At 37.5% G+C, this 27,157-nt stretch overlaps 1 protein-coding gene across 1 annotated transcript; it reads right to left on the bottom strand.

Moving 5' to 3' along the window:
• Positions 1-898: 898 nt before the first annotated feature.
• On the bottom strand, positions 899-6,468 carry LOC131640064 (histone deacetylase 6-like). Its single transcript, XM_058910474.1, has 6 exons — positions 5,830-6,468; positions 4,346-4,786; positions 4,097-4,239; positions 2,317-2,407; positions 2,104-2,234; positions 899-1,373 (listed from the first exon to the last, which is right to left on the bottom strand). Exons 1-6 carry the CDS (start codon positions 6,394-6,396, stop codon positions 1,301-1,303), a joined length of 1,446 nt encoding a protein of 481 aa, XP_058766457.1. The 5' UTR covers positions 6,397-6,468; the 3' UTR covers positions 899-1,300.
• Positions 6,469-27,157: the final 20,689 nt, after the last annotated feature.

Raw genomic sequence — 27,157 nt, 5'->3', positions numbered from 1 at the left:
ATCTAGTGTAGACAGTAAATTCTAAGTATTTTTAAGTTGTTGTTTGACGTTGCTTCAAGTTGGATGTTTGAAGTTGCTTGATGTTATTTGAATGTGGTTTGAGTTTGAGAAAATGAGTTTTGAGAGTTTGAGTAAGTGAGGAAGGTGAAGGGATTTTGGCATGCTTTTGAAAGAAGAGCGTACAGAGATGTATCTACGTAAACTTTGCAGAGATGTATCTCTGAAATAATTGCAATAAGAGTTAGGGGCTCATCCAAATTTGCACTGAAATTTGGTACGTCCAGAGATGTATTTACGTAAGGTATATGTAGAAATATCTCTGATGATTCTTTCCACTGATTTAAGGTCTGGTTCAAAAGTGTGTTGAATTTTAATGCGTCCGAAGATGTATCTTCAACGCTTAGAGGCATAATTATATTTTCCCAAAGTGTCCTAATATAAGATGCATTAAGAAATTTTCAAATATATACTATAACTATTGCTACCCGTACATCAAGTTAGTACCAAAATTTCCATCAAACTAATTAAACATAGGGGTGGCAAAACAGTCCCGTTTAGCCCGCACTTTAGTGAAGGGTAGATCAATATTTTAAGCCCTCACCCTCTAATGTGACCGCCGTATTTTTTATGCAGACTTTTGCGGACATATGCATTTACTTGCATTTTTGTATTTTTATGCCTAAAAAGAGAGGTGCCCACGGGCCCGTCCCGCCCTCACTTTTAACGTGGGGCGAGTCAAGGTTTTAAGTCTGCATCCTTATACGTATGACCGCCCCGCCCCATTTTTTTGCAGACTTTTGCGGGGCGGACCTTAACGGGGTGGGCATGCCCGTTAGCCACCCCTAGTTAAATATCTGGCTAACAACAAGCATAAACAAAATGAAGATGGTCGAAGAAATAGTCAAAATAGTATGTAATCAATTTTTAGGACTCTTCTTTTCTGCATGCTACAAAAAGCATAAACAAAATAAAAACCAAAAAATTAACCAAGTTTTTGCACCCCTATATCTATGTCTGATGAACACGAATGTAGATCAGGAAATTATCATCCATGCCTCGTGTTCACTTGTTCACTTAAAGCACCAAATATATTTTTGAGGTAATGTGCTTTTACAAATCCGCCACCAAAATGGCACCATCCTCAGCTAATGTGCTTCCTACTTTATACATCTACCTCGATATATTTAAACTTCAAAACACATTTATCATAGAGGAAGAAAATGTGAAGCACAACTCAAACATTAATGAGCTTCTCACTAACATAACATGACAATTGAGAACTTGTTCTGTTTTATCACTATTAGGAGGACGACGACGAATGCACATCAGGCTTAACATCTGGCTTGTCTTCTTCCATATGAACTGCTGAACGCCTGCTTCATATAGTGTATAATTCTTAGATTTTTAAAAAAGGAACCAAATGGTAAATAATTTATTCAATTTCTTAATCTCAACACTGAAATAAACAACAATCTTAAGTGTGCTTATTTCGTGGCTAAAAATCACACACTCGAGGATTTTATTTCTATTAGTATGTTTGGTTAGTAATTAAAAGTACCATACTTAAGTAATTAGAATAAACAACAATCTTTAGTATCTTCCAATCCAAGTTAAATGTTAGTCTATTACAATTACAACCTTACTAAGTTTTCTTTGCAATATTATATTTCTATTAAAACTAAATTTAGTAAACAATCATAGACATGAATAATCACTCTACATCTATAACACAATAGCCAAGCCCATGTTCATGGCTTACACAAGGCTTCATAATGGATTAACCTTCAAGCTAATAAGGAATATAAGTCTATCATTAAGGCATCCAATAACACGGCAACCACGGTAGACAATTTTCCTTTGGATAAAGAAAGTTAGCAGATTGATATACACAAAAGGATAAGCAGAGAGGTTGAAAGACCTAAAACAAAACTTCCATTAAATTTGAGGCTAGAGTCTCCAGCCTACATAGGGCACTAAGATTATTGTCCAAGGGACAAATCCATAACTATATATCTGCAGCTTCCAGGCTATTCCAACACTACAAAGAGTGAAAATTGAGATGCATTTTTACCATTCAGCTTTAAAACAAAAGAAAACTATTACCTCATATGGGAAGTTAAATTTGAGCTCCTTATACTAGCCTTCTCATCTTCATACTCATCATCGTCTTCAGAATCATAATCTTCACCATTCCATATGCGAGGTTTTGGTCTCATATCCATGTCCTCGTCTTCCTGAATACATTCACTAAATAACATCAAACTAAAAGAAGATGGTAGAAGGATAGTCTATTCCACTAGTTTAAGAAGTACAAACCTCTTCTGGAACTTGTACAGTTGGCGGTGTAGTCTGAAAAGGTGCACTGGGTGCATGAGGAAGTCTGGAAATTTGTTCAAGTAACATGTTCCTGAAAAACCATTTAAAATAATCATTTAAATCAATGTTAGCTCCAAGAAAATCCCACAAACTATCAATTTAAGCTTAAGTAAACAGCACAGGGGAAAAAGTTGAAAAATTGCATATAAATAATCAATGTTACTGTGCATATCAAGCTCAATATCTGAAAAATATATCGAGATATCATTCCATTTTTGTCTTTAGGGAGATACACAAATAACTAGACAGGGAGGGAAAAATACTATTTTATTAGGAACTATGTATCACATCAGCTATTTCTCAAGTGGTAGTGATCTACGTGGACCTACAAAATATAGTTATCGTTAAGAGTCTCACATCGGACAATATATGTCCTTAACATATGTTTACAAGTGGGGGGATATCCTCACCATAAAAGTCAGTTATTTAAGGTCGAGTTAGGCCCGATCACAATTCTAAGATGGTATCAAAACCTCATTCAAGATCCTTGGGGCCACAGGTTATCAGGTTTCCGCTAGCGAGTCACCACAATATGAGCCTCATTAATATTCTTCACACTCATCCTAATAGTGTTAGTGTTGGGCATGAGAGGGTGTATAAAGAATCCCACATTGGACAATATATGGCTTGAACATATGTTAACAACGGGAGATATCCTCACCTAATAAGTCCGTTTTGTAAAGGTTGTGTTAGGCCCAACCACAATTCTAAGAGTTATCAATCCTAGATAGCAGTATAAAGTAGCAGACTTCAAAAATCAGGGAAGTGCATATCGGGATAACTGCTATTATAATTTGTTAAGCATATATTAAACAACTCAATATTCATGAAACATTCATAAATGAGAATAAATTTAATAGATCACACGTAAATGCCACAAAAAAAAATCAAATTCAAAAAATCACTACTAAAACAAGTTTTTTTTATCCTAAATCCCTAAGCAGTTGCAACCAGCTGTGAGTATGGCTGCTACTGCAGGAGCTACCGCATATTTCTCCACAAAAGACTTCCTATAGCGGCCACCAGCAGCTATAGTGCGCTATTGGCTAAATAGGTATATAGAGTTGCCGCATATTTTTAACTGCTTTACAGTGTAGCACACCCCCTAAAACATACAAATATCAGGCACTATGTGAACAAGACAAGACGTGCCATGTTGACTTTTCTCACAGGGTTTTGCAGTGCCGCGGTGGTTAGGCTTCTTTAAGCAAGTAGGCATAGTATGGATCCTGGGTCAGGTAGTTTTTGCAATCTTGCATGATATAGTATCTCTTCCTATAATCAAACTTGCGTGCCTTGCTACCAAAAACATTTGTACCATCACGCTACAACAAAATTTAACATGTTTTATTTCAAATTGAGTATATAGATTAACTATTTAGGCCCCCTCAAAGAAGTGGATAAGGCTCCACTACTGATTTTAGATACTTGAAATCTAGAATAATACATAAATAAAGTCCTCACGTACAATTCCAATATCCAAGAAAAGGCCACATTCGAGTGCAAACTACAGCTAGTTCATGAAATTAAACTATTTATAAGTTCTGGAAAAGTCAAAACATTAGCAAAAAGGATGCAACTTAGCTGCAGAAAAATAGAGCATGAGTAAGCAAATTCATAATTATTTATGGCTAGTGTTTAATTTCATAATTATGAAACAAAAAAAGAAAAATCAGAATCATCAATTCTTATACAATCAAAAAGCAAAAATATAAGTCACCTGATTTTTTCCATATCCTTGGGTGTGTTTAGGTTCTCCATGTTGTTTGGTTCAACGTGAAGTGTATAGTCTGGGCCAAAATATTCATAATATTCGTTGTATGGCAACTTATTACTAGGCTCCACTCCTACTGCGACTGCTGTCTAAAACAAAGAAAGAGACGAATAGTAATCAATAATCAATAAATAACATATTAGACCATCACATTACATTGTTTAAAATTCTGCACAAGTAGAGAAGGAAAGGAACCTCATAACACCAACAACGAGCAACATTCCGTACTGTGTATCCTCCCCCACCCAAGACCATTAGAGGAACATTGAAAGATCTAAGGAAACGAAGGCAGTCTGCATGACCCTTCACAGACAAGTTGAAGCAACCCAGCCTATCACCAGACAATGAATCAGCTCCACATTGAAGAACAACTGCATCGGGTTGATATACGTCCATGACTTTTTGCATGATGGGACGGAACAGAGCACGGAAATTCTCATCATCCATTCCATCATTCAAAGGAACATTTACGGCATAGTCCTTTCCAGAGCCCACCCCAGTGTCTTTAATATGCCCAGTTCCTGGGAAAAAATCGCCAAACTTGTGAAAAGACACTGTCATCACTCTATCAGTAGTGTAAAATGCCTCCTCAACGCCATCTCCATGGTGGACATCAATATCAACATACACCACACGCTGGCCAGTAACATAAAGAACAATATATTCAGAAAAAGAAGAAAATCCAAGTGATAGAAATAAAAAAAATTACATTAACATGACTAGCATATGCATTCAAATCCATCTCCGTTTTTATCTTTGGCAAAAGCAAAGAAATATTGATTATTCAAAACGGTAAATATACAGTATACATGTGCTAGTTCTCTTCACTATCACTTTAACTACTCTTATATTTATATACCAAACTAGTAAGGATCCTGCGCTCTTGTACGAATCTGGGAAAATGGTTGGATACAGACATGTGAAAGTCCAGAAAGTGTCAAGAGGGGGAAATTTTCTAGTAAAAATACAAATCGAATGGTTGAATTACAACCCGATTAGCTTTTTCGAAACAATAATCACATCTGTTTACAACAACACATGCCAACGTTTACATCGTTCGTATTCAGTTCTACTTTTTATTTCAAATTTATGTTCCGGTTACAAATTTAACATCATTTTATACACTATTATACACAAGATTTTAAAAAACAGTCCGCTACGGCCGCGACAAAACGGTTTTGGCAGATGTCGATACCGATATGTTATCACCGTTTTCTATATTGAAGAACAAATTGTCATTAATTCACACTGCGACCGCAATACACTTGTACCGACCGAAATCGCGAAAACCTTTACGCGACCGCGGCCGTTTTTTAAAACCTTGATTGTACAGTCATGCTGTGTCCTATAGCTAGAAGACTAGTGGCATAAGCACCCATGAAACTGTTTGGAAGAAATAATGAAAACAAGCTATAATATGTTCATAAGTAGTATTCAGCTTATTTCCACAAAGATAACTTAAGAAAAACAACACGGAAAAAAAATTGGTTTAATTTATCTTGTGTAAAAGAAAGAGCTTATATGATGAGTGCTTATATGTTAAGAACTTATACTATAATTTGCAAATTCAACTGTTTATCCAAACCGCGCTATAGGGCACAAACACAAGTCAGGAATAAGAAGAAAAAACATTTAGCAATGTATATAGAGTATAAATGAGTACAGAAAAAGAAAAATACCCTATGAGCTTTAAGAAGCTCGAGAATACCGAGAACAATGTCATTAACATAGCAAAACCCCGAGGCTTCAGCTTTCTTAGCATGATGCAAACCCCCAGCCCAATTGATAGCAATATCAGCATCACCGCGATTAAGCCTCACAGCAGCACCAATCGATCCACCAGCCGAGGCCTGACAGAACGGAAAAAGTCCATCGAACACCGGACAATCTTCACCAACATTGAACCGCTTAAGCTGACGATAATGAGAGTGAGAACTCTCGGAGAGGATTTCCGGCGAAACGGAAGAAAGGAACTCCACATAGTCGTCGGCGTGAAAACGGCGGATGTCTTCGGAACCGGCGAGGAAAGGACGGTTGATTTGCATACGACGGTGAAGCGCGTAGTGGATGACGAGGTTATGAGCCATGCGTATACGGTGGGGTTTCATGGGGTGGCCTTGACCGTAGTAGTAATCGCCGATGGTTGGTTCGTAGAAGTAGGTTACTCTTCGCTTCATTGCGTCGGTTCCGATTGAGGGTAGCGAAGCACCGTCGCTCTCTGCAACTCCCATTTCACCGCTACCCATATTCGAGAATTCTGATTTTGGTACAACAAAACCAAACCCTTCTTCTCCCTCTCTATTCCTCTTTCTCCCTCTCTGCACTTATATACTTATTTTTAAAGTTTTTTTTTTCGTTATTTATTTTTTGATAATATTTATTTTTAATTATCTTTTGAAAATATTGCTACAAAAGAAATATTTATATTCATTCTGTTTCTTTTTTCTTCTATCATAGTATTTTATTTATACCAATCAATTATTATCATTTTTTTAAAACACTTTTAATTTCATTTAATATTTTAACATATTAAATTTATTTTGAAATCTTATTGTGTGGTTAACTTATATCTTATATTTTTTTTTCTAATCGATATTTTGTCCTGATATAATGATAATATTAAAATTTTATTATTAATCAATGACGATCATGAATTAAGAAAAATCAGACTGAAAATTTAAAAAAATTTGTATAACATACAAGAACGTTATATTCTAATTAGATTTTTTTACATTGTCGGTGCATAACCATTCTTATTTTTATTAGGTTTTTTTATTAATATTTTTACTTTAATTATTATTCTGCTTTTTTTTTTTTTTTTTTTTTTTTTTTTGACAAAAGCAAACTTAACGCATTTCATTCAAGATAATAGATTGAATACAATGAGGAATCATGTTTATGACACTACGTCTAGACCAAGAATTGGCCGCCTTCGCAAGGGAGTGGGCAACCGAATTCGCTTGACGTTTTACGAACTTCACCTCGAAGTTTGAAGAAATATGTAACAAGTTTCTAATGGACATAATAATTAAACTAAACTCAGAATCACCCTTTTGATTAGAGTGGATGGCTTGAACCACATGTTGAGCGTCGCTTTCGAAGATGACATTTTCTAAACGTAGAGCTATAGCACTTTCAATAGCTTCTTTAATGGCCGAAGCTTCCGCTTCAAGAATGGAGAAAGTACCAATATCCCAAGCAACACCTGCAACAATGAAATTTCCACTTTTATCACGTACACACCAACCTTTATTAGTTGTTCCACACTGTTTATTAAACCCCGCATCCACGTTGCACTTTAACCATCCTTCCGGTGGCGGGTTCCAACTAATGACATGATGAGGATTTTCATTTCTCTCCTGATTTCTTTGGGCCATAAACCAATCCTGCCAATTATGAAACGCAATCAAACCCAACTTGGATGCTTCCTCCTTCTCATTGTGCCAAATAAAATCATTTCTATTCTTCCAAATTACATCCATCACAACTGCAAATCTCCCTGCAACCTTCCTATCCTCCAAATTACAAAAATCCAGAATAAGGGACTTTGCATCGTTAAAATATATATATATATATATATTTTTTATAATTAATAAATAATTGTTTTTATTAAAAAATTAGATTAATCTCTTACTTTCATTCCTTCAATCACATACATTAATGTGATCCAAATGATACAAAATCATTTGTATTTTCATATTTCAATTCATAATTTTTAGCCATAACAGATTATTATCATTAATGTGATCTCAGTAATCTCTATATCTCTAAAATTGTTGGTATTGTCAAGCACACTTTAGCACTCGAGCACTCCAACCTTTTCCCTTCCCGCCATTAATGATCCACTGAATTTCATCTTGCCAACCAATAACCATAACCATTAGAGTTATTTGAATATGAAGGCAAGCCAAGACTTTACTCTATATTATTCTCACTACTATAAAAAAAATATGGGTCATGCTAACATGTGTTCTAAGAGTCTATGTTAAAAATATTATAATTAGAAAAAATTAAATATAATAAAGTTATATTTAAAGTTTCAATATATTGAATGCACGTGTTCTGAAAAAATATTTTTATAAATAACTTATTAACTTGTGTCTTTGAGGCATATGTTAGTTTTCCCAAAAAACTAGTAGAATACTCGTGAGTTTGTACGGATTCACGTGTGTGCCTAGTTATTGTTAACAAAGATAAAATGAATTAGAGTTAAACATTATAATAAGAATGTAAATAGGAAAAATAAAATTGTTTTGTCAAAAGAATTTATTATTTTTTAAAAAAAGCTTTTAAAAGAAAAATAAAATTGTTTTACCAAAATTGTTTTACATTAATATATATTTTAATTTTTCATAAATTAAACTCATGCGTTCGTACGGATTTTGGTATGGGTACACGTGGTGGCAAAATGGGTCCGATACATTGGGCATGTCCGTTTTGCACGCACTTTTGTGCGGGACGGACTAAGGTTTTAGGCCATCACTCTCTAGTGTGACCGTCCCGCCCCGTTCCATTTTTTATGCGGGCTTTTGCAGGCATGTGCATTAACATAAATTTTATATTTTCGGTCTAAAAAGCATAGTGTCCGCGCGCTTAGCCTGTCCGCCTTCACTTTTTTGCGAGGCTGACCAAAGTTTTAGGCCCGCACCCTCAACTATGACCACCCCATCCCGCCCCGTTGTTTTGCAGGCTTTTACGAGGCGGGTCTAAACAAGGTGGGCACGCCCGTTTGCCACCCCTAATTACACGTGCGTTCACACGGATTTTAGTATGGTTACACATGCGTTCACACGGTATTGGTGTGTTACCAGTGCATTCGCACGAGTACTGATGTGGTACACATACTATTATTTTCAAATATAATAAAAATATAAATAAGAAAAATAAAATTGTTTTACCTAAAAAGTTTATTATTTTTATAAAAAAGACATATTTTTAAAATAAAACAAATTATTTTATATCAATAATATATATTTCAAATTTTCATATATTATCTTAAAAAGTATTATATCTTAAATTTAAAAAAATGTCAAAACAAAAATATTAGTAATATAAATAATTACAAATAAAACATTTTCCCCTGATTAGATTCATACATTGTTTTAAATATATTTACTTTTATTTTCTTTAAATGTATAAAAAATAACTCGTGGATTCGCACGAATTCTGGTATGGTTATCCTTGCGTTCACACGGTACTGGTGTGTGTTACTCGTGCGTTCGTACAAAGACTAGTATATTACCTGTGCGGTACACACGCTTTTGTTTTCAAAATGTCATAAAAATGTAAATAAGAAAAACAATATTGTTTTATCAAATTTTTTAATTTTTTTATAAAAATATATATTTTTAAAAGAAAAATAAAAAAAATTTATTGAAATTATTTTACATCAATAATATACATTTCAAATTTTGATATATTAACATAATAAATATTGTATCTTAAATTTAAAACAAATCAAAATAATAACATTGATAACATAAATAGTTAAAAAATAATACATTTTTCTCGTGTTTGTATTCATATATTATTTTTAAAAAAAAATATTTTCTTTAATTATACTAAAAATGATAACCCGTGCATTCGTAAAAATTCTGATCTGGACACCCGCACGTTCGTATAGGTATTTATCCAACGTGCGGGTACTTACCCATTACACACATATGTTTTTAAATTGTATAAAAAATTTAATAACTCGTGAGTTCGCACGAATTTTAATATTAATACCTGTTCGTTTGTACTGATACTGGTGTGTTCATTCTATTATTATAAAAAACATACAATTAGTAAACTGAAATTATATATATATATATATATATATATATATATATATATATATATATATATATATATATATATATATATATATATATATATATATATATATATATATATATATATATATATATATATATATATATATATATATATGGGGGACGACTCAAGTGAGAACACTTGGTTATTATGAGAAATGAGAATAATGAATCACGACCATTAAATTTTGATTTGTTGATTTTAATGAACTAGATTGATTTCTATGTTGATTTAAAATAAGGGTCATGCTAACATGTGCCCTAAGGGCATATGTTAAGGACACTATAATTAGAAAAAGTTAAATGTAATTAAATGCAATAAAGTCATATTTAAAGTTTCGATACATTGAATTCACGCGTTCCAAGAAAATATTTCTATAAATATCTCTTTATCTTGTGCCCTTGGGGCACATGTTAGCTTTTCCCTTAAAATAAATAGGGTTTTTCTAACCTATGCAACATTGCATAGGATAAGGGCAATTAATACATTATTTCCTTCCATATAAATTATCATATTAATTATTTTTCTTTTAAAAAGTAATCTTTTATATTTTCTCTCTTCCACGATATTAATTGATCAACATAAATAATAATTAATATGGTAATTTATATTTAAAAAACTAGTGTATTAATTGTCCTTTATCCTATGCAATGTTGCATAAGTTAGAAAAACCCAACCCAAATAAATATTAAGGATCATAGAAAGAGAAACCAATTCAGTCCATTAAAATTAACAAATCAAAATTTAATGGTCGTGATTCATTGTTCTCATTTTTCATAATAACCAAGTGTTCTCACTTGAGTCGTCCTATATATATATATATATATATATATATATATATATATATATATATATATATATATATATATATATATATATATATATATATATATATATATATATATATATATATATATGAGGAGGGATCAAATTACACCCGAAGAGTTACACCACGAGTTACACTCGTTCAATAACTACATCTCGAAATAATATTTTTTAAATTCAACCGTTGGATTGAAACATAATATCATATAGATCATTCCTATAAAGTTTGAGCTTAATCTATAATGATTTACTATGTCATTGAATAACATCAAAATTAACGTTATATGAAAGCTCATTTTGACGTTAATCTTTGGATATCTTGATGATATAGTAAATCATTATAGATTAAGCTCAAACTTTATAGGTATGATCTATATGATATTATGGTTCAATCCAACGGTTGAATTTAAAAAATATTATTTCGAGATGTAGTTATTGAACGAGTGTAACTCGTGGTGTAACTCTTCGGGTGTAATTTGATCCCTCCTCTATATATATATATATATATATATATATATATATATATATATATATATATATATATATATATATATATATATATATATATATATATATATATATATATATATATATATATATATATATATATATATATATATATATATATATATATATATATATATATATATATATATATATATATATATATATATATAGAGAGAGAGAGAGAGAGAGAGGAGGGCTTTAATTAAAGTTTTATATAGAAAAATATTTCCAAAAATAATTAGATTAAATGATCAATTAAAACCGTTAGATTAATGAAAATCAATGGTTAAGATTTGGAGTAAGTGTTCAACACTTACTCTTGGAGTAAATATATCCCTCCTCATATATATATATATATATATATATATATATATATATATATATATATATATATATATATATATATATATATATATATATATATATATATATATATATATAAATAATAACATTTTTATTTTGGTGATCATAAAATAATTATGAATCGTAAAAAATAACATTTATTCTGTATTATATTTAAACATATTTTAATAAAAAGGAGAGAAAAACTATGTTTCTTTAGTAAAATTTTAATAAAAAGATAATAAATAATCGATATTTTTTCTCTAGTCCAAGTTAAGTTAATGTGTATATTTTTTTACATGACCTTGTTAGTTGTAACATGCAATATATATATATATATATATATATATATATATATATATATATATATATATATATATATATATATATATATATATATATATATATATTAAATGAAAAATGATCAACTTATTTTATGTTTGTCAAAATGTATTGGTATTTTACACAAAAATTTATAATTTATAATATTTATAGAATTATTTAATGTTAATTATATTTTAAATAGAGGAAAATATTGTTGAAATAATTGATTCAATTAATGATATTTAATATTTTTTCTTTTAAGTTTTTTTCGTAAGAAGATTAAAATGTTTTTCTCCGTATCTCATATCTTATAAAATTGAGGATAGTTTTGTAACTTTTCTTCTATTTATATATTATTTGATTTTAATTTTTTTCTTTTGTAAAACTTATTTCCACTATCATAATTTATGAATAGTAAAAAATAATACATTTGCCGCGTGTTACATTGCATATTTATTTTTATACTTCAAAAAAAGAGAAAAACTATATTTCTTTGGTAAAAATTTAAAAAAAATAATAAATAAATAGCCGATATTTTTTCTCTAGTCCAAGTTAAGTTAATGTGTATATTTTTTTACACTAAAACTTATTTCCACTATTATTGAGCACTAAAGCATGTTTTTTCTACATCCCACTACTCTATCTAAAATCTTATTCTCTTCCATAGTTTATTATTTAATTGACTTATGAAATATATATATATATATATATATATATATATATATATATATATATATATATATATAAAATAAAGTAATAAAATTTTAATCTCTTAACAATTTATTATTTTCTATTAACAATAAATTAATAGGATTAGTCATCAATTTATTTTAATTTAATTAATTAATTAATTTAAATTATATTTAATTCGACATCATTTATAATAAATAGTATTAGTAATTAAATCATAACTAAATAAGAAAGAATAACTTTTTATTAATATAAAAATTAAATAAAGAAAAATTAATAACTTCCTTTCCATTATTTTAAAATTAAATAAAGAAAAAAAAACTTCCTATTAAAAAAAATCATTTAACCAAGCGTGTCTAGTTCCCTTGCATCATCACAATATTGAATCCATTTTCCTAAATTGCACACAGCATCATATCATAATATTATTTAATTTTTTTTTAATTTGTTATGTATTTTAAGTTTATTTTAATTACTTCTCTATCATATTTTAGTAGATATAAGCATGTTATAAATGGAATAATTATATATGAAATTAAGATATTTTTCAACTTTTTTTATTTCTCATATTTGTAATTTTATAGCATTCCAAATTATATTAACCTTTAAAATAATTTTGAAGTTTTTTCTCCTTCATCTTTGTTTATGCGTTTTCTTTTTAGTTTTTGAAGATGTATAATTTCATGAATGGAATTGTTAAATTGCATAAAATATTATAATATTTTTTAATAATATATTGTATTATTTAAGTTGTTTTTAAGCTAAATTACACTTTTGGTCCCCCTATTTTGCCCAACTCACAATAACAGACACTTTTTTTTAAACGGTTTTAGTCCTCCATACCCATTTGTCAGCAAAAAAGCGTTGTGGTGTTACTTTCATTAATTACGTGGCATTGTTTATGTAAGTAATTTATTTATTAAAAAAAGAAAAAGGAAATAAGATATAAAACGTGGCATTAATATTGTGTAATGGTTTTTTAAAAGACAAAATATTCATTTTCTGGAAAAAATTACAGCGAAGAACACGAATAGGAAGGCGATACCGAAGAAGATCGAACGAAGAAGACGATCTGGAGAAGAGTTGCAGCAAATGTATTTCATCAATTTGACACTGATTCTCTAATAGTTGCAAGCTGTATTTCTTCTATCTGAAACTGAAACCCTAACTCTTCCTTATCCTTATTTTTTTTTTGAATCTGTAACAGTTGCGAATTTCTTCCACTTATGGCCAACCATCCTCCGTTACTAAGGAAGACCCTAAATTTGTTGCAAGGTATGTTCATTACTGCATTGACTGTTAACCTAAATTTGTTGCGAGGAAGACCCTAAATTTTGTACTATTATTTTGTTCTAGGCCATCTCAGACTAATTCAGTAAGGTTGAAAATTAATCATGGGGGTACATTATTCCAATTTCCTTGCAAACTTTATGTAAATGGAAAGGTTGAAGCTTTGAACTGGAATTGGGATATTGATATAATGTCATATATGGAAATTGAAGAACTTATTAAGAGTTTAGGTTTTGTAAGATTCAAATGTCTCTGGTACCATGATCCCAAATTTTCATTTGAGTGTGGTCTTAAACCTCTAAATAATGACAAAGATGTTTTGAAATTTGGGAAGTTATGTCTGCTTATGAAAGTGTTAATATATATGTTAAGCATGTAGTAGATGAACCAGACGTTCTAACGGAAGATGAATTAAGGGCTTATGTTGAACCTATTCAAGAACCAATCATTATTGAATCTGACGAGACCGAAAGGGAAGAAGTGCATGCTGAGAAAAGGGAAGATGTACGGGTAGAGGAAAGGGAGGAAGTACAAACTAAGGAAAGGGGAAATGCATATTTGGAATCCATTACAAAGGAAATGGAAGAAGATACGGTAGGTAGGGAGAAGAGAACGTTGGAAATTGGAAGGGAGAAGAGAACGATGGAAATTGGAAATTGGAAGGGAGAAGATAACGATGGAAAATGGCCACGATGAAGATTGATTTTAGGTTACAGCATCAATATATTGCAATTTATTTATAAATATATGTTTTTAATTTGTTTAAAGTTATTAATATATTGCAAGTTATTTAAAAATGACATGGCAACAAAAAACAATGCCACGTAATTAATGAAAGTAACACCCCAACGCTTTTTTTTCTGACAAATGGGTATGGAGGACTAAAACTGTTTAAAAAAAATAGGGGACCTGTTATAGTGAGTTGGGCAAAATAGGGGACCAAAAGTGTAATTTAACCTTGTTTTTAAAATATTTTTAACTTTTATACTTTTATCAATTTCAAACCAAGAACCAACAATAGGAGTTGAAAATGGAGAATCTAACTCCCATTTGATTCCAACTATTAATGTTATGATTCAAATTCGATTTAGTATCATTAGGATCATTACTCTTAGAGACATTCGTCAAATAGCTAGAATTTCGATAACTAGCGAAACTTTTTAGTTCATTTAAAAAAGAATGATTATTGTCAATCTCCAAAATTTGATTTTTAATAGAAAAAGATATGGAATAATTATTCCTATTACTATCGCTAACTAACAAAGTTTTCTTAGATAGGGAATTTTGTATGTTGCTGACATCTACTAAATAATCAACATGACTGGAACTCGAATTTTCACTATTGTTCTTCCAACTATCAATCTTATTATCCATATCAGTTAAAATAGATGGGTCTTCATTTGCACCGTTATTTTCAATAGGACCAAAACTATCTATTGATTTACTTAAACCACACCTATATTCTAAACCCCTATTAAACAACCAGGGGCAGAGCCAAGGCCCAGCCAGCCCGGGCAGGCGCCCGGGCTCAACCCCTATTTTCTTTGTACTCCTCTAATTTAATACTCAATTTTTAGATAAAATTAGGGGTAAAATTAGGGGCAAAATTAGTAAAAATAAGGTTTGAAAATTAAAACAGATGAATAATAAATTGTGTAAAGTTTTTGCCCAGGCTGTCTAAATTTTCTGGCTCCGCCACTGTAAACAACATTGAATTAAACCACTTTGTTTCCATAGATCTTTTTTCCTCTAGTTACATGAAAATACAATAGATGAATAGTCATTTGATGATAATTTTTTTAATCGAAGAAGTATAGAAATAGAATCGCTATGGGACAGAAGGATTCGAACCTCTGAATAACGGGACCAAAACTCACCGCCCTACCGCTTGGCCACGCCCCATTTTTAAGTTAACACTAATAAATAATAAATACTATTATGGGTTGTTAGTCAATTCCACTTCTCAATTGATTCGATAGAATAAATTGTTGCTAGAATTTTGATATGCATCGATATCGAATTAAACTAAATTGATTGATCATTCCATAGAATTCAATTAAGATATTGTATGAATATTGAATTTCCTCTCTTTTTGATTTAAGAATGAAACTATTTTGAACTTATTCAGTTCAAATCAAAAAGGGATTGGGGGTCTGATCTTAGTTGATTCATCTTTTTTTTTCTTCGTTTAATTACTGATTTGGTAATATTTATATATATATTAATATTAATTCAATATTTGAATTATATTCTATTATTATCCTTTTTTATTTTCAAATTATTCATTTTCTTTCTTTTCGATTTTCTAATTCTTCATTTTCTATTCTATCTCTATAGATATATATTTTTTTCTCTATAGATATCTATTTTTCTCTATAGATATCTATTTTTATATAAATGAAATCAACATTTATTTTTTTTTTAATTGTAAGTCTAAATTGTGAATAAAAGGATAATACAAAAAATAGAGAATAATAAGAATAATATATATATATATATATATATATATATATATATATATAATAAATCATATATATAATAATACGATAAAATAATACGATAAATATTAGAATTAAAAAAAAAGTAAAAATACAATTCATTTTCTTAAAGAACAACATTTTTGTTATGCTTAATATCTTTAGCTTGGTCTGTATTTGTATTAATTCTGTCCTTTATTCAAGTAGTTTATTCTTGGGGAAATTACCTGAAGCTTACGCTTTTTTGAATCCAATTGTAGATTTTATGCCAGTAATATCCTTATTTTTTTTTCTATTAGCTTTTGTTTGGCAAGCTACTGTAAGTTTTCGCTAAGATCTTGAATTTGAATAATGTCCTAAAAAAAGTCAGAGAATTTATTAGAAAACTCAAAATTGAACATTTTTAAAGATCAGATAAATCTTACAGTGTGAATCCGTGATTACAAATCTTGAAATTTTTGGAGAGACTATAAAAATATGGATTATCTCATCATTTCCTTTTTTCCATTATAAAAATTATATTATTCGATTTGAGTCTGCCACCAATACGTGGATCTTTACTGTGGATATGAAGGAAAATTTTTGGTAATGGTAAAAAAAGGCCCAACTCTTACTCTTACTACAAATCAATTTCTTAAGTTTTTTTTAAATCAGTTTATTTCTTCTAAACTGAGTATCATCTTATAAACTGAGTATCAAAGGAAACAGAAAATGAAATAGAAGAGAATCTATTCTCTTTCTCTGTCGTTTTTTTATTATCTTGGAGATTTTGTAATGCTTACTCTAAAATTATTTGTTTACACAATAGTGATATTCTTTGTTTCTCTTTTCATCTTCAGATTCATATCTAATGATCCAGGACGTAATCCTGGACGTGAAGAATAAGAAAATTTTTTGTCTTTGCCTTACTTGTGTTGGATTTTGAAATATTTTTCATTTGTATAGCTATTTTAGATCTTGAACTAGTAAAAAATTCCATAAGTTCAAAAATGTAAAATCATCAATAAACGGAAAGAGATGGATTCGAACCCTCGGTACAAAAATTCATACAATGGATTAGCAATCCGACGCTTTAGTCTACTCAGCCATCTCTCCCCAATTGAAAAAATGGAATGATTATGCTTATGATACCTCGGAGAAACAAAAAGAACAAAAAGTAGTGCTCGAAAAAAGCCTTTTATATATCTTATTTGATATTGATTTATCTTCATTTGATCTTATCTATCTTTTTTCTATTTGATTAGAATTCTATTTAATTACTATTCAAAATTCTATATGAACTCATAAATATATATATTCGAATATATATTAATTATATATATACTAAATATAGAATCAATATAGAATATATAATCTAAATATATAATTTTTTATTTTCTTTTTTTTTAGTTTGTTTTTTTATCCAACCAGAGTCCAGCTAGGTATTGGCACGACTCTTTTTTCCCATGAATCCTAGATATCAATGATTTCTTTTTCTGTATCAGATTTGAAAGAAACTTGTAATTAATTAAAACATTTTAATAAGATGAAACAAAAAGAAAAAATTACTTTTTGATCGTATATCATACGAATTCATCAGGTACGTATCTAAAAAAGAAATAGAACTTTGGCGTCTTGCACAATTCATTTTTGTGTTATGAATTGAGTTTAGTAATTTTGTCGAGATCTATCTGTCAAAATACCTTCAACAAAATCCAAAAATGAGATTCGCCCCCTTTTCTAAATTTCATTAGGGGGCCCTTTACGAAACATGTGAACACTCTATTTATCAGGAAATTCTGCACCTATTTCATAATTATGACTGATTCCCTTGTTCGACAAAAGATCCTTTTATATACAATAATGGTATTGTAGCGGGTATAGTTTAGTGGTAAAAGTGCGATTCGTTCTATCGATCCCTTAATAGTTAAGGGGTCGCTTGCGTGATTCGTATCACGATCAAAAACTTTATTTCTTACTTAAAGGGATTTCATCCTTTATACCTCTTAACAAACAATTCGAGGAATAATATATGATCGTACCTGATCAGAAGAATCGTCGTAGGCTGCTCGGACTGGATCTTCTAGGAAGGAAAAGGGGGGGTGTACCTGCAAGGTACTCCAATGCCAAAGTAAGTTGACGAGCAACGGAGCGCAAGTACTAGCTAAGAGTGAGTAAGAATTGAATACCTGACCCTCTACTGAGAGAGGGTATTTATAGCCCCCAGCGCTGGGCCATGATCACGCTAGTGGACTGGATTTCCAAGCCCAACTAGGAGACTGCCAGGTTTCCTAAGCGGAAATATCGGAGGTGCGTGATGCCCTCTGTCCTGGTTAACCGCTCCGGAATCCAAGGGAGACGCGGTCTTATAGGGGCCACGTGGACTCCGTAGTATTCGGAGGATTGGGTGTGAAGGACCACTGCGTGGAGCAGGGTCCTCGGCAGTTAGATGCTCGCGGGAAGCTGTGTGCCGAACATCCACCTGCTCGTGGAGAGCACTGTGCCGAAGGACGGCGCCGGGCAAAACCGAGACGAGCATGAAGCATCGTCTGCCAGTAGCATGGGTTGGTTTGGGCCTTTAAGCCTAATGGGCTGGAACTAGGTGGGCCAAATCTTGGCCCAGCCCAGAACAGGAGCCCCCCAAGTCGGAGTTCCGAGGAAGGAGCTTCGAGTTTTACTTCTGCTGACCGGTAGCCCCCGAGCAGCGTCACCTCGAGGGGAAGTCGGAAGGTCGCGCGTGGAGGGCACGCGCTAACGTGGCAGTGTAATGATTGCCTAGGGGTAGGAGGCGGCGCCTAGGGAATCTGTGTCAGCCGACGTGACGTTTCGTATTCCGGGCAAAACCTCCTATAAAAGGAACGAGGCTTCTCATTAGGGCATTTTTTTTCGCCTCTGTTCAAGTGCTCGGCGTCTGTGGTCGATCTTCAAATCTCTCATTCAAGAATTTCTTCCAGCAATCGAGTTTTCCCAAAATCATGTCTGGATCAAGTACGACTGTGTTTCTACTGGACTTTGAATGATTTCCTGCATTTTTATGTTACGTTTAGCTATGAGTTTATGCCGTTTTTTGCCATCTAAGTCGGCATATTGCTGCGGAGTAGGGTATCTTCCTCGGGTTATTCATGCGATGCCCGGTGGGAACCAATGTAAACGTTAGATGCTATTTGTTTTCCGCCCGGCTTTTTCATGTTTCAACTCGTCGTATTCATGGAACGCACGGCATGTTTAAGTTTCCAATCGGTTTGTTCCACAACGCTGCCGGTCTTATTGAGGCCCCGTTGAATTTTGCCGAGGTGTACCCGAGCGTCCTGGCCGCTGCTTTGGTTGATCCATTGAAGGGGTTTGGTCGGCGGCTTAATTGCTCGCTGTTCCGCCCTTTCACTTACCTCGCGGTGGAAGGGTGGATTTGATGACCGGTCGAATTCATTTTTTTCCTTCTGCGTGCAGGTGAATCAGGTTCAGGGTCTAGCTCGGAGTCAAGCTCAGGGTCTAGCTCGAGCTCGTGGGATGAGTCTCAAAAGACGAGTGCGAGCAGCTCCGAGGTCGAAGTGGTAGAGGCGGAGAGCGTACCTCTATCAGTGATAGAAGAGGGTGACGATGAGGGGGTGTCCCCGGGGTCCGACGAGGGAGCTGGGTCCGACGAGGAAGCCGGGTCCGATGAGGATGTCCCCGTGACCCCCTTGTTCGAGTATGACTTTGAAGTGGACCTAGATTGGGTGGCCGAAGAGCCCCAAGTGGAGGTATCGCGATACACCGAGTCGCTGTCCGGTGCGTTCCGTGAAGTTGAAGAACGAGGGCCGAGCGATGAACTGAACTTTCAGGTGGTGTGCCCGTCCGCCGACGAGCGCATTTGCTCTCACTTTCATGGAGACAGTTTCGCCATGTACGAGTATGTTTTTCGGGAGCTTGGATTTCGTCTGCCGTTCACCAGCTTCCAGGTTTCGCTTCTGGCTCGGCTTGCACTGGCGCCGTCTCAACTACATCCGAACGCCTTTGCTTTTATGCGAGCCTTCGAAATTGTCTGTGAGTATCTGGGCATCGGGGCCACGACCGACCTGTTCTGCCGGTGTTTCAGAGTCCAACGGAAGGTGGCCGACGGGCGGTATGGCTGGGTTTCCTTCAAGAACGCCGACCGTAAGCTCTTCAAAATGTTTGTTGACTCGGTTAAGGACTTCAAAGACCGGTATTATGTCATCCGTCTGCACAGCCGGGCAGCCTACACTTCGCTGTCGAAAATGGTGACAGTACGTGGCGAGGACGGGGCCCCGGAGAGGGACGAGGAAGGGAATGTTCAGACCAGACTCTGCAGTGTGTTCCCCTTTGTCTGGTGGAAGGCCCACTTCAATTTTCCCCCCAAACATTATGCTCGGGAAGACGGGGACTTGGATGAGCAAGATGCAGCATCGTACCTTCGTCTTTGCCAGTGGGTGGATAGCTTCACCCTTAGCTTGTGGGTATCGAGGACCGGGGAACCTATTTGTGACGAGGATGGGGTCCCGATGACCGAAGCTAGAGCCATCAACACCCGGGCTCTTTTGATGTGCCGGACGATGGCGGAAATGAAAGCGTTGTTAGGTGGACTTTTAGTCTATTTTGTTTGTTGATTGCTGCTCGACGCTAACCTGTTTGTTTTGTTTTGTTGATGCTCGGCGCTAACCTGTTTGTTTTGTTTCAGATGCTATGCCCTTGAAGGAAGACAAAGTTCTGAAAGCGGCCCAGGATGGAAGAAGACTCCGGGCGTTGAAGAGCAAGAACCGGGGGGCAGCCTCGGGTGACCACTCCGGATCTGCAGGCTCTCCCCGGGTAATCCCGGAAGGCGGGACGCCGAAGAGGCTGCGTCGAACGGAGACGCCACGAGATGAAATGTCGGCTCCGGAGCCTGAACGTGGGTTTGTTCTTCCCCCTTGCTTCAACGAGGGCTTGTTTTTCGAGAAGTTCCCTTTGTCTGTCTCTCCGGACGAGGTCCGTCGAGTGGAGGGGATGTCCTCTTCTGCTCGTCAGAAACAGTTGGCCGGCGACAGCGCTGTCGTCATGAGGGTCATTGGTATGGCCTAACTGTTTGCTCAGGGGGGCGGCGTTTCTGCTGATGTTTTGAAGAAGGTGGAGGACGAGAAGCGGACCGCCGAAGAAGAAGTTGTCAGGCAAAAGGCTCTTCGGGAGAAGACGAAGAAGAGGATGGAGGATCAGCTGAAGCTGAAGGACGAGGAGTTGGAGGGTGAGAAGAAAAAGGTTGCCGAGAAGGATGAGGAGTTGGAAAGGGAGAAGAAGAAGGTTGCCGATCTCGAGCAGGTTTGGGAGCCGACGCCGGAGGAATCTGCCGACGTGGCGGTGTTGAAATCAAGGGTGGAGTTCGTCGAGAAGATCGACGACCTAAAGATCGAGCTTGCCGATATGGCTGAAGCGGGGTTCAACTGCGCCGTTCAACAGTTGAAGCTCTTGAATCCGGATCTAAAAATGGACAACGTTGGAGTGTCGAGCCGGATTGAGGATGGCCGGCTGATCCCCGGCACACCTGAAGACGATTGAGTTTTTAGGGCCTGCGCGTCCTTGTTTTCTCGGCCTGCGTGCCACTAATTTTATGGTGATTTGTTGGGGCTGAAGCCCGGGATATTGGGGGCCTGCGTGCCCGTTTTTGGTTGTAATATTAGAACATCGTCGGCCAATTTGGTCGGCAGTTAATGTCCATCAATTTTTCCATGTTTATTTTAGCATTGTATGCTTTAAATTATTTTTGCTGCATGTCTGTATATCGTCTTTGATTGTAGGCTATGCTCGTATGCTTCCGAGGATATAGTCCATGCTTTAGAATATTTTACAGCGTTTTGAACATGATCATTTGTTCCGATTGTATGTTTTATACAGTATTTTATGGCGTCCGGTTGTGCTCGAGTTTTTCGGGGACTTGCTTCAACACTTGATTGTTTCCATAGCAATATGCCACAGTCGAGCATACCGGAGAGCTGCCTCAAATATTTAGAATATTTTGAATATAATTGATAACAATTGAAATGTGCTCGGCCTTGGTTGGTTGCCCGGAGGTGTAGGGAACGATCCGGGGGCGCAGAGCAGGTGTGCGCTATTAGCGAGCGCGAGACCGCGGTTGTGGCCAAGCGTTCGCGGCGTGAACGATCCCATCGCGAGCTGGGGTTCTGCCATGCAGGTACTTCCACGGAGGGTCTAGGTGTAGAATCCGCCGAGGGGTCGGTCCGTCCATCTGACGAGGGGGATCAACAGTTGCTGTCGTGGAATACTCACGTCCGTACCGACGACGTGGATCCTTGCCCGTCTGTTACCTGAGTTTGGGCCAGGTGCCGGGGGTTTTAGTTTATGTTTAACTGTAATAACGTCTGAGTTTTTCAGCGTTCCAAGGTCGAGCAAGTTTTTCGCCGAGAAGATTCTCGAGGTAGTAGGCGCCATTCTCGGTTTTGTCATAAACTCGGTATGGGCCTTCCCAGTTCGGGGCTAGTTTGCCCTCGCGCGAGTCTTTCATGTTTCTGCGGAGCACTAGGGCGCCGATTTCAAATTCGCGCTTTATAACTTTGGCGTTATGGCGAAGAGCTATTTGCTGTTTTAGTTTAGCTTCTCGGAGGGAGGATCCTGCTCGGATCTCCTCTACCATATCGAGCTCTTCCCTCATGGCCTCGTCGTTAAGTTCTTCCTCGAGGGGGGATTCGGTGCGCCGGGAAGGCTCTCGGATTTCCACGGGGATTACGGCTTCGGTGCCGTAGGTTAATTTGAAAGGAGTCTCGCCTGTGCTCGAATGGGGCGTCGTTCTATACGCCCAAAGTACACTATGTAGTTCCTCGACCCAAGCTTTTTTAGCTTCACCGAGCCTCCTTTTCAGTCCTCGGAGGATGACTCGGTTGGCTGCCTCCGCTTGCCCGTTCGTTTGAGGGTGTTCGACTGAGGTGAAGTGCTGTTTTGTGCCGAGCTTGGCCACGAATTCTTGGAACTTCCTGTCAGTGAATTGGGTGCCGTTGTCGGTGATTATAGCCTGTGGCACCCCGAACCGAGCGAGTATGTTTCGTTTGTAGAAGCGTAGCACGTTTTGAGACGTGATCTTGGCGAGAGGTTCGGCCTCTATCCATTTCGTGAAGTAATCCACGGTGACCACCAGGTACTTATTCTGGTATGATCCGACTGGGAAAGGGCCGAGGAGGTCCATTCCCCAGGTGGAGAAAGGCCAAGGAGAGGAGAGGGATTTAAGCTCGTTGGGGGGAGCTAGGTGCATGTCGGCATGCCGCTGACATCTGTCGCATTTTTGAACATGCTCTTTGGCGTCCTGCTGCATAGTCGGCCAATAATAGCCGGCTCTGAGGGCCTTCCTCGCCAGCGACCGACCGCCGAGATGCTGGCCGTTGATCCCCTCGTGAAGCTCTTGCAGTACTTCCAGTGCTTGCGAGCCGTCGATGCATTTAAGGAGGGGGACGGAGAAGCCCCGTCGATAGAGTTTATTTTCGATGACTGTGTACGAGCAGGCTCTCCTCTTAATGGCTGAGGCTTCCTTCGGGTCGTCGGGGAGCTCGCCGTTCGTGATGTACTTGTACACCGGGGTCATCCAGCAATGGTCGTCTCTGATGGCAAACACTTGTATGGCTTGCGTGTTTTTGCCTATGCTTGGCTCGGACAAGATTTCTTGTATCACTGACTTGTTCCCTCCCTTCTTTCTCGTGCTCGCAAGCTTGGATAAAAGGTCGGCTCGCGAGTTGTGTTCCCGAGGGATGTGTGCGACGTCCGCCTTTGTGAATCCTTTCATCTTTTCTTTGACGAGCGATAGATATTCGGCTAGTGTGTCGTTTTTGGCCTGGTAATCACCGCTAACTTGGGACGCGACCAGTTGAGAGTCGGTATAAATCATGACTTCCCGAGCGCCCACGTCCTCGGCGAGGCGTAGGCCCGCTAGGAGGGCTTCGTATTCGGCCTGGTTGTTCGATGTGGTGAAGGATAGGACTAAGGATACTTCGATGACGAGCCCCTCGTCGTTCTCCAAGATGATACCGGCTCCGCTGCCCGTGTGGCTTGAGGCGCCATCAACATAGATGGTCCACTTATTCTCGGTGGGTGTTGGGGAGTTGGAGATCATGGTCATCTCGGCCACGAATTCGGCGAGTGCTTGGGCTTTTAACGCTTTCCTGCCCTCGTATTGTATGTCGAACTCGGATAGTTCGAGGGACCATCTCAGCATTCTCCCGGCCATGTCTGGTCGGCTGAGGAGTTGCTTGATCGGTTGGTCTGTCCGGATGATGATGGTGTGGGCGAGGAAGTAGTACCTCAGTCTTCTGGCGGCCGTTATTAGGGCCAGTGCGATTTTTTCTATCTGTTGATAGCGGACCTCGGGCCCTTGTAGGGCTTTGCTAGTGAAGTACACTGGCTTCTGCCCGTCTTCCGTTTCTCGGATCAGGGTCGCGCTGGCCGCCTCGCTTGAAACGGCCAAGTAGAGATAGAGAACCTCGTTGCTGTCTGGTCGGGATAGGACCGGGGGTTTGGAGAGTACTTGTTTGAGGTGGGATAATGCTTGTTCGCATTCCTCGGACCACTCGAAAGCCGCTTCCTTCCGAAGAAGCTTAAAGAATGGAAGTGCATGCTGGGCGGACTTCGCGACGAAGCGGGATAATGCCGTAAGCATTCCGTTTAGTACTTGGATGGATTTTTTATTGGTGGGGGTAGGGAGGTCTGAGAATGCTCGACACTTATCAGGGTTGGCTTCTATTCCTCGTTCTGTTAAGTAGAAGCCGAGGAATTTGCCTGCCCGTACTCCGAAGGTACACTTCTCCGGATTGAAGCGCATCCTGCAGGACCTGGTCTGCTTGAAGACCCGCTCGAGATGTAGCGTGTGGTCGGAGTCTTCTCGAGATTTGACGATCATGTCGTCCATATATACCTCGAGCGTGTCGCCGATTTCTCCTCGGAAGACCTTGTTCATCATCCGCTGGTAAGTTGCCCCGACGTTTTTGAGTCTGAAGGGCATTACGTTGTAGTAATAATTGCCCGATTCGGTCATGAAAGCCGTGCATTGCTTGTCGCATTTCGCCATGGGAATCTGGTTGTAACCAGAATAAGCGTCCATGAAGGACAACAGTTTATAGCCGGCCGAGTTGTCGACCAGTCTATCAATATTAGGTAAAGGGTAGGCGTCTTTTGGACATGCCCGGTTAACATCAGTATAATCAACACACATTCTCCATTTTCCATTAGATTTTTTTAACAAGTACAACGTTTGAGAGCCAAGTTGAATACTTGGCCTCGGAAATAAAATTTGCCTCTAGGAGGTCTTTTACAGCTTTCTCGGCAGCCTCCGCTTTCTCGGGAGACTGCCGACGCCTACGTTGTACTACGGCCTTGGCGGTTGGATTGATGGAGAGGTGGTGGCAGGCGACCTCAGGGTCGAGTCCGGGCATCTCTGCGGCGCTCCAGGCGAACAGGTCGGCATTGGCTCGAAGGCAGGCTACGAGTTGCTTCCTCGGCAGGTCAGGGATGCCTTTGCCGATCTTCACTGCTCTGTCGGCGTTGTCTCCCAGGGGGATCAGCTCGAAATCTCCGTCGGGGACAGGCCGGATGGGATGGGGGGCCTTTGATTGTGTCTCTTCCCCGGTCTTCAGTTCTTCTTGTGTGAACCTTGCATCGAGGTCGACTGAGCTGACGTTGGCCGTTGGAACCTGATCTTCCCGAGGATGTTTGTCTTCGGCTCTTGGTTTTTTGTTGGAGCTGGTCGGAGGGGCGATCAGCTCTAGTCCTTTGACGGAGGCATCGAAGATTCTCCTCGCAGCTTCAATGTCGGCGTTGATGGTGGCCACTTTCCCTGTCCTCGTGTAGAACTTCATCTTCAGATGGACCGTGGAGGGCACGGCGGTTAGCTCGGCCAGTGTTGGGCGTCCAATGATGCAGTTGTACAATGTTTTGCAGTTGATCACCAAAAACCTGGTTTTGACTTGTCTGGACGCTTCCCCTTCCCCGAAGGTGACAATCAGCTCGACGTAGCCCCATGGTTTGGTGGTGGCTCCGTTAAAACCCTGGAGGTCGGAACCCACATAGGGAGTGAGGTGCGAGTCGTCGAGCTGAAGTGTTCGGAAAAGGTGAGAGTACATGATGTCGACCGAACTACCTTCATCCACCAGGACTCGTCGAACATCGAAGTTTGCCATTCTGGCTCGGACGAGGAGGGGAATGGTGGCGTTTGGAGCTCCGTCGGGAAGTTCCTCGAGGTAGAAAGTGATTGGCTCCGACTTTCCTCGGAATTTCCGCAGAGTAGGGCCGAGATCGGCATTGGCGCTGAGTAGCTCGTCGAACTTTCTCTTGACTGAACTGACGGTGAGAGAGCCGGGGTCGCCGCCGTTGGAGATGACCATTGCGGTGGGGAAATGTTCCCAGGTGCTGAGGGCGGTCGTCACGCCGAGTGAAGGGATGAAGTCTTCCGGTCGGGTCACGGACAATGCGACTTGAAGCGGTCTGCTGTCTGGTGAGTTCCCTTCGTCAGAGTTTCGAGGGATGTCTCTTCTGGAGGGTTCTCCCTTCTTGGTGTATTTTGCCAGGTGGCCCTCTTTGATCAGGGTCTCTATGGCATCTTTGAGATGTATGCATTCGTCGGTCATGTGCCCGTGACTCTTGTGGTACTTGCAGTACTTGGACTTGTCCGTCCCCGGTCTTGTAGGATTTGACTTCGGGGGCCTGATGTTGGATTTTTTGAACTCAGCGTTCTGGCAGTCGGCCAGGATTCTCTCCCGGGAGGTGTTCAAAGGAGTGTAGTCGTTGAAACGCCCTG

Source organism: Vicia villosa, unplaced genomic scaffold (assembly GCF_029867415.1).
Source record: "Vicia villosa cultivar HV-30 ecotype Madison, WI unplaced genomic scaffold, Vvil1.0 ctg.002927F_1_1, whole genome shotgun sequence".
In the NCBI taxonomy this organism is placed as follows: Eukaryota; Viridiplantae; Streptophyta; class Magnoliopsida; order Fabales; family Fabaceae; genus Vicia; species Vicia villosa.
This window is presented reverse-complemented; position numbering and strand designations above follow the sequence as displayed.

Coding starts and splice junctions, on each gene's coding strand:
- LOC131640064 (XM_058910474.1), bottom strand. CDS start 6,396: ATGGGTAGCGGTGAAATGGGAGTTGCAGAGAGCGACGGTGCTTCGCTA. Junction 4,787..5,829: donor AGCTTCTTAAAGCTCATAGG/GTATTTTTCTTT, acceptor GTTACTGGCCAG/CGTGTGGTGTATGTTGATAT. Junction 4,240..4,345: donor CTCGTTGTTGGTGTTATGAG/GTTCCTTTCCTT, acceptor TCTTTGTTTTAG/ACAGCAGTCGCAGTAGGAGT.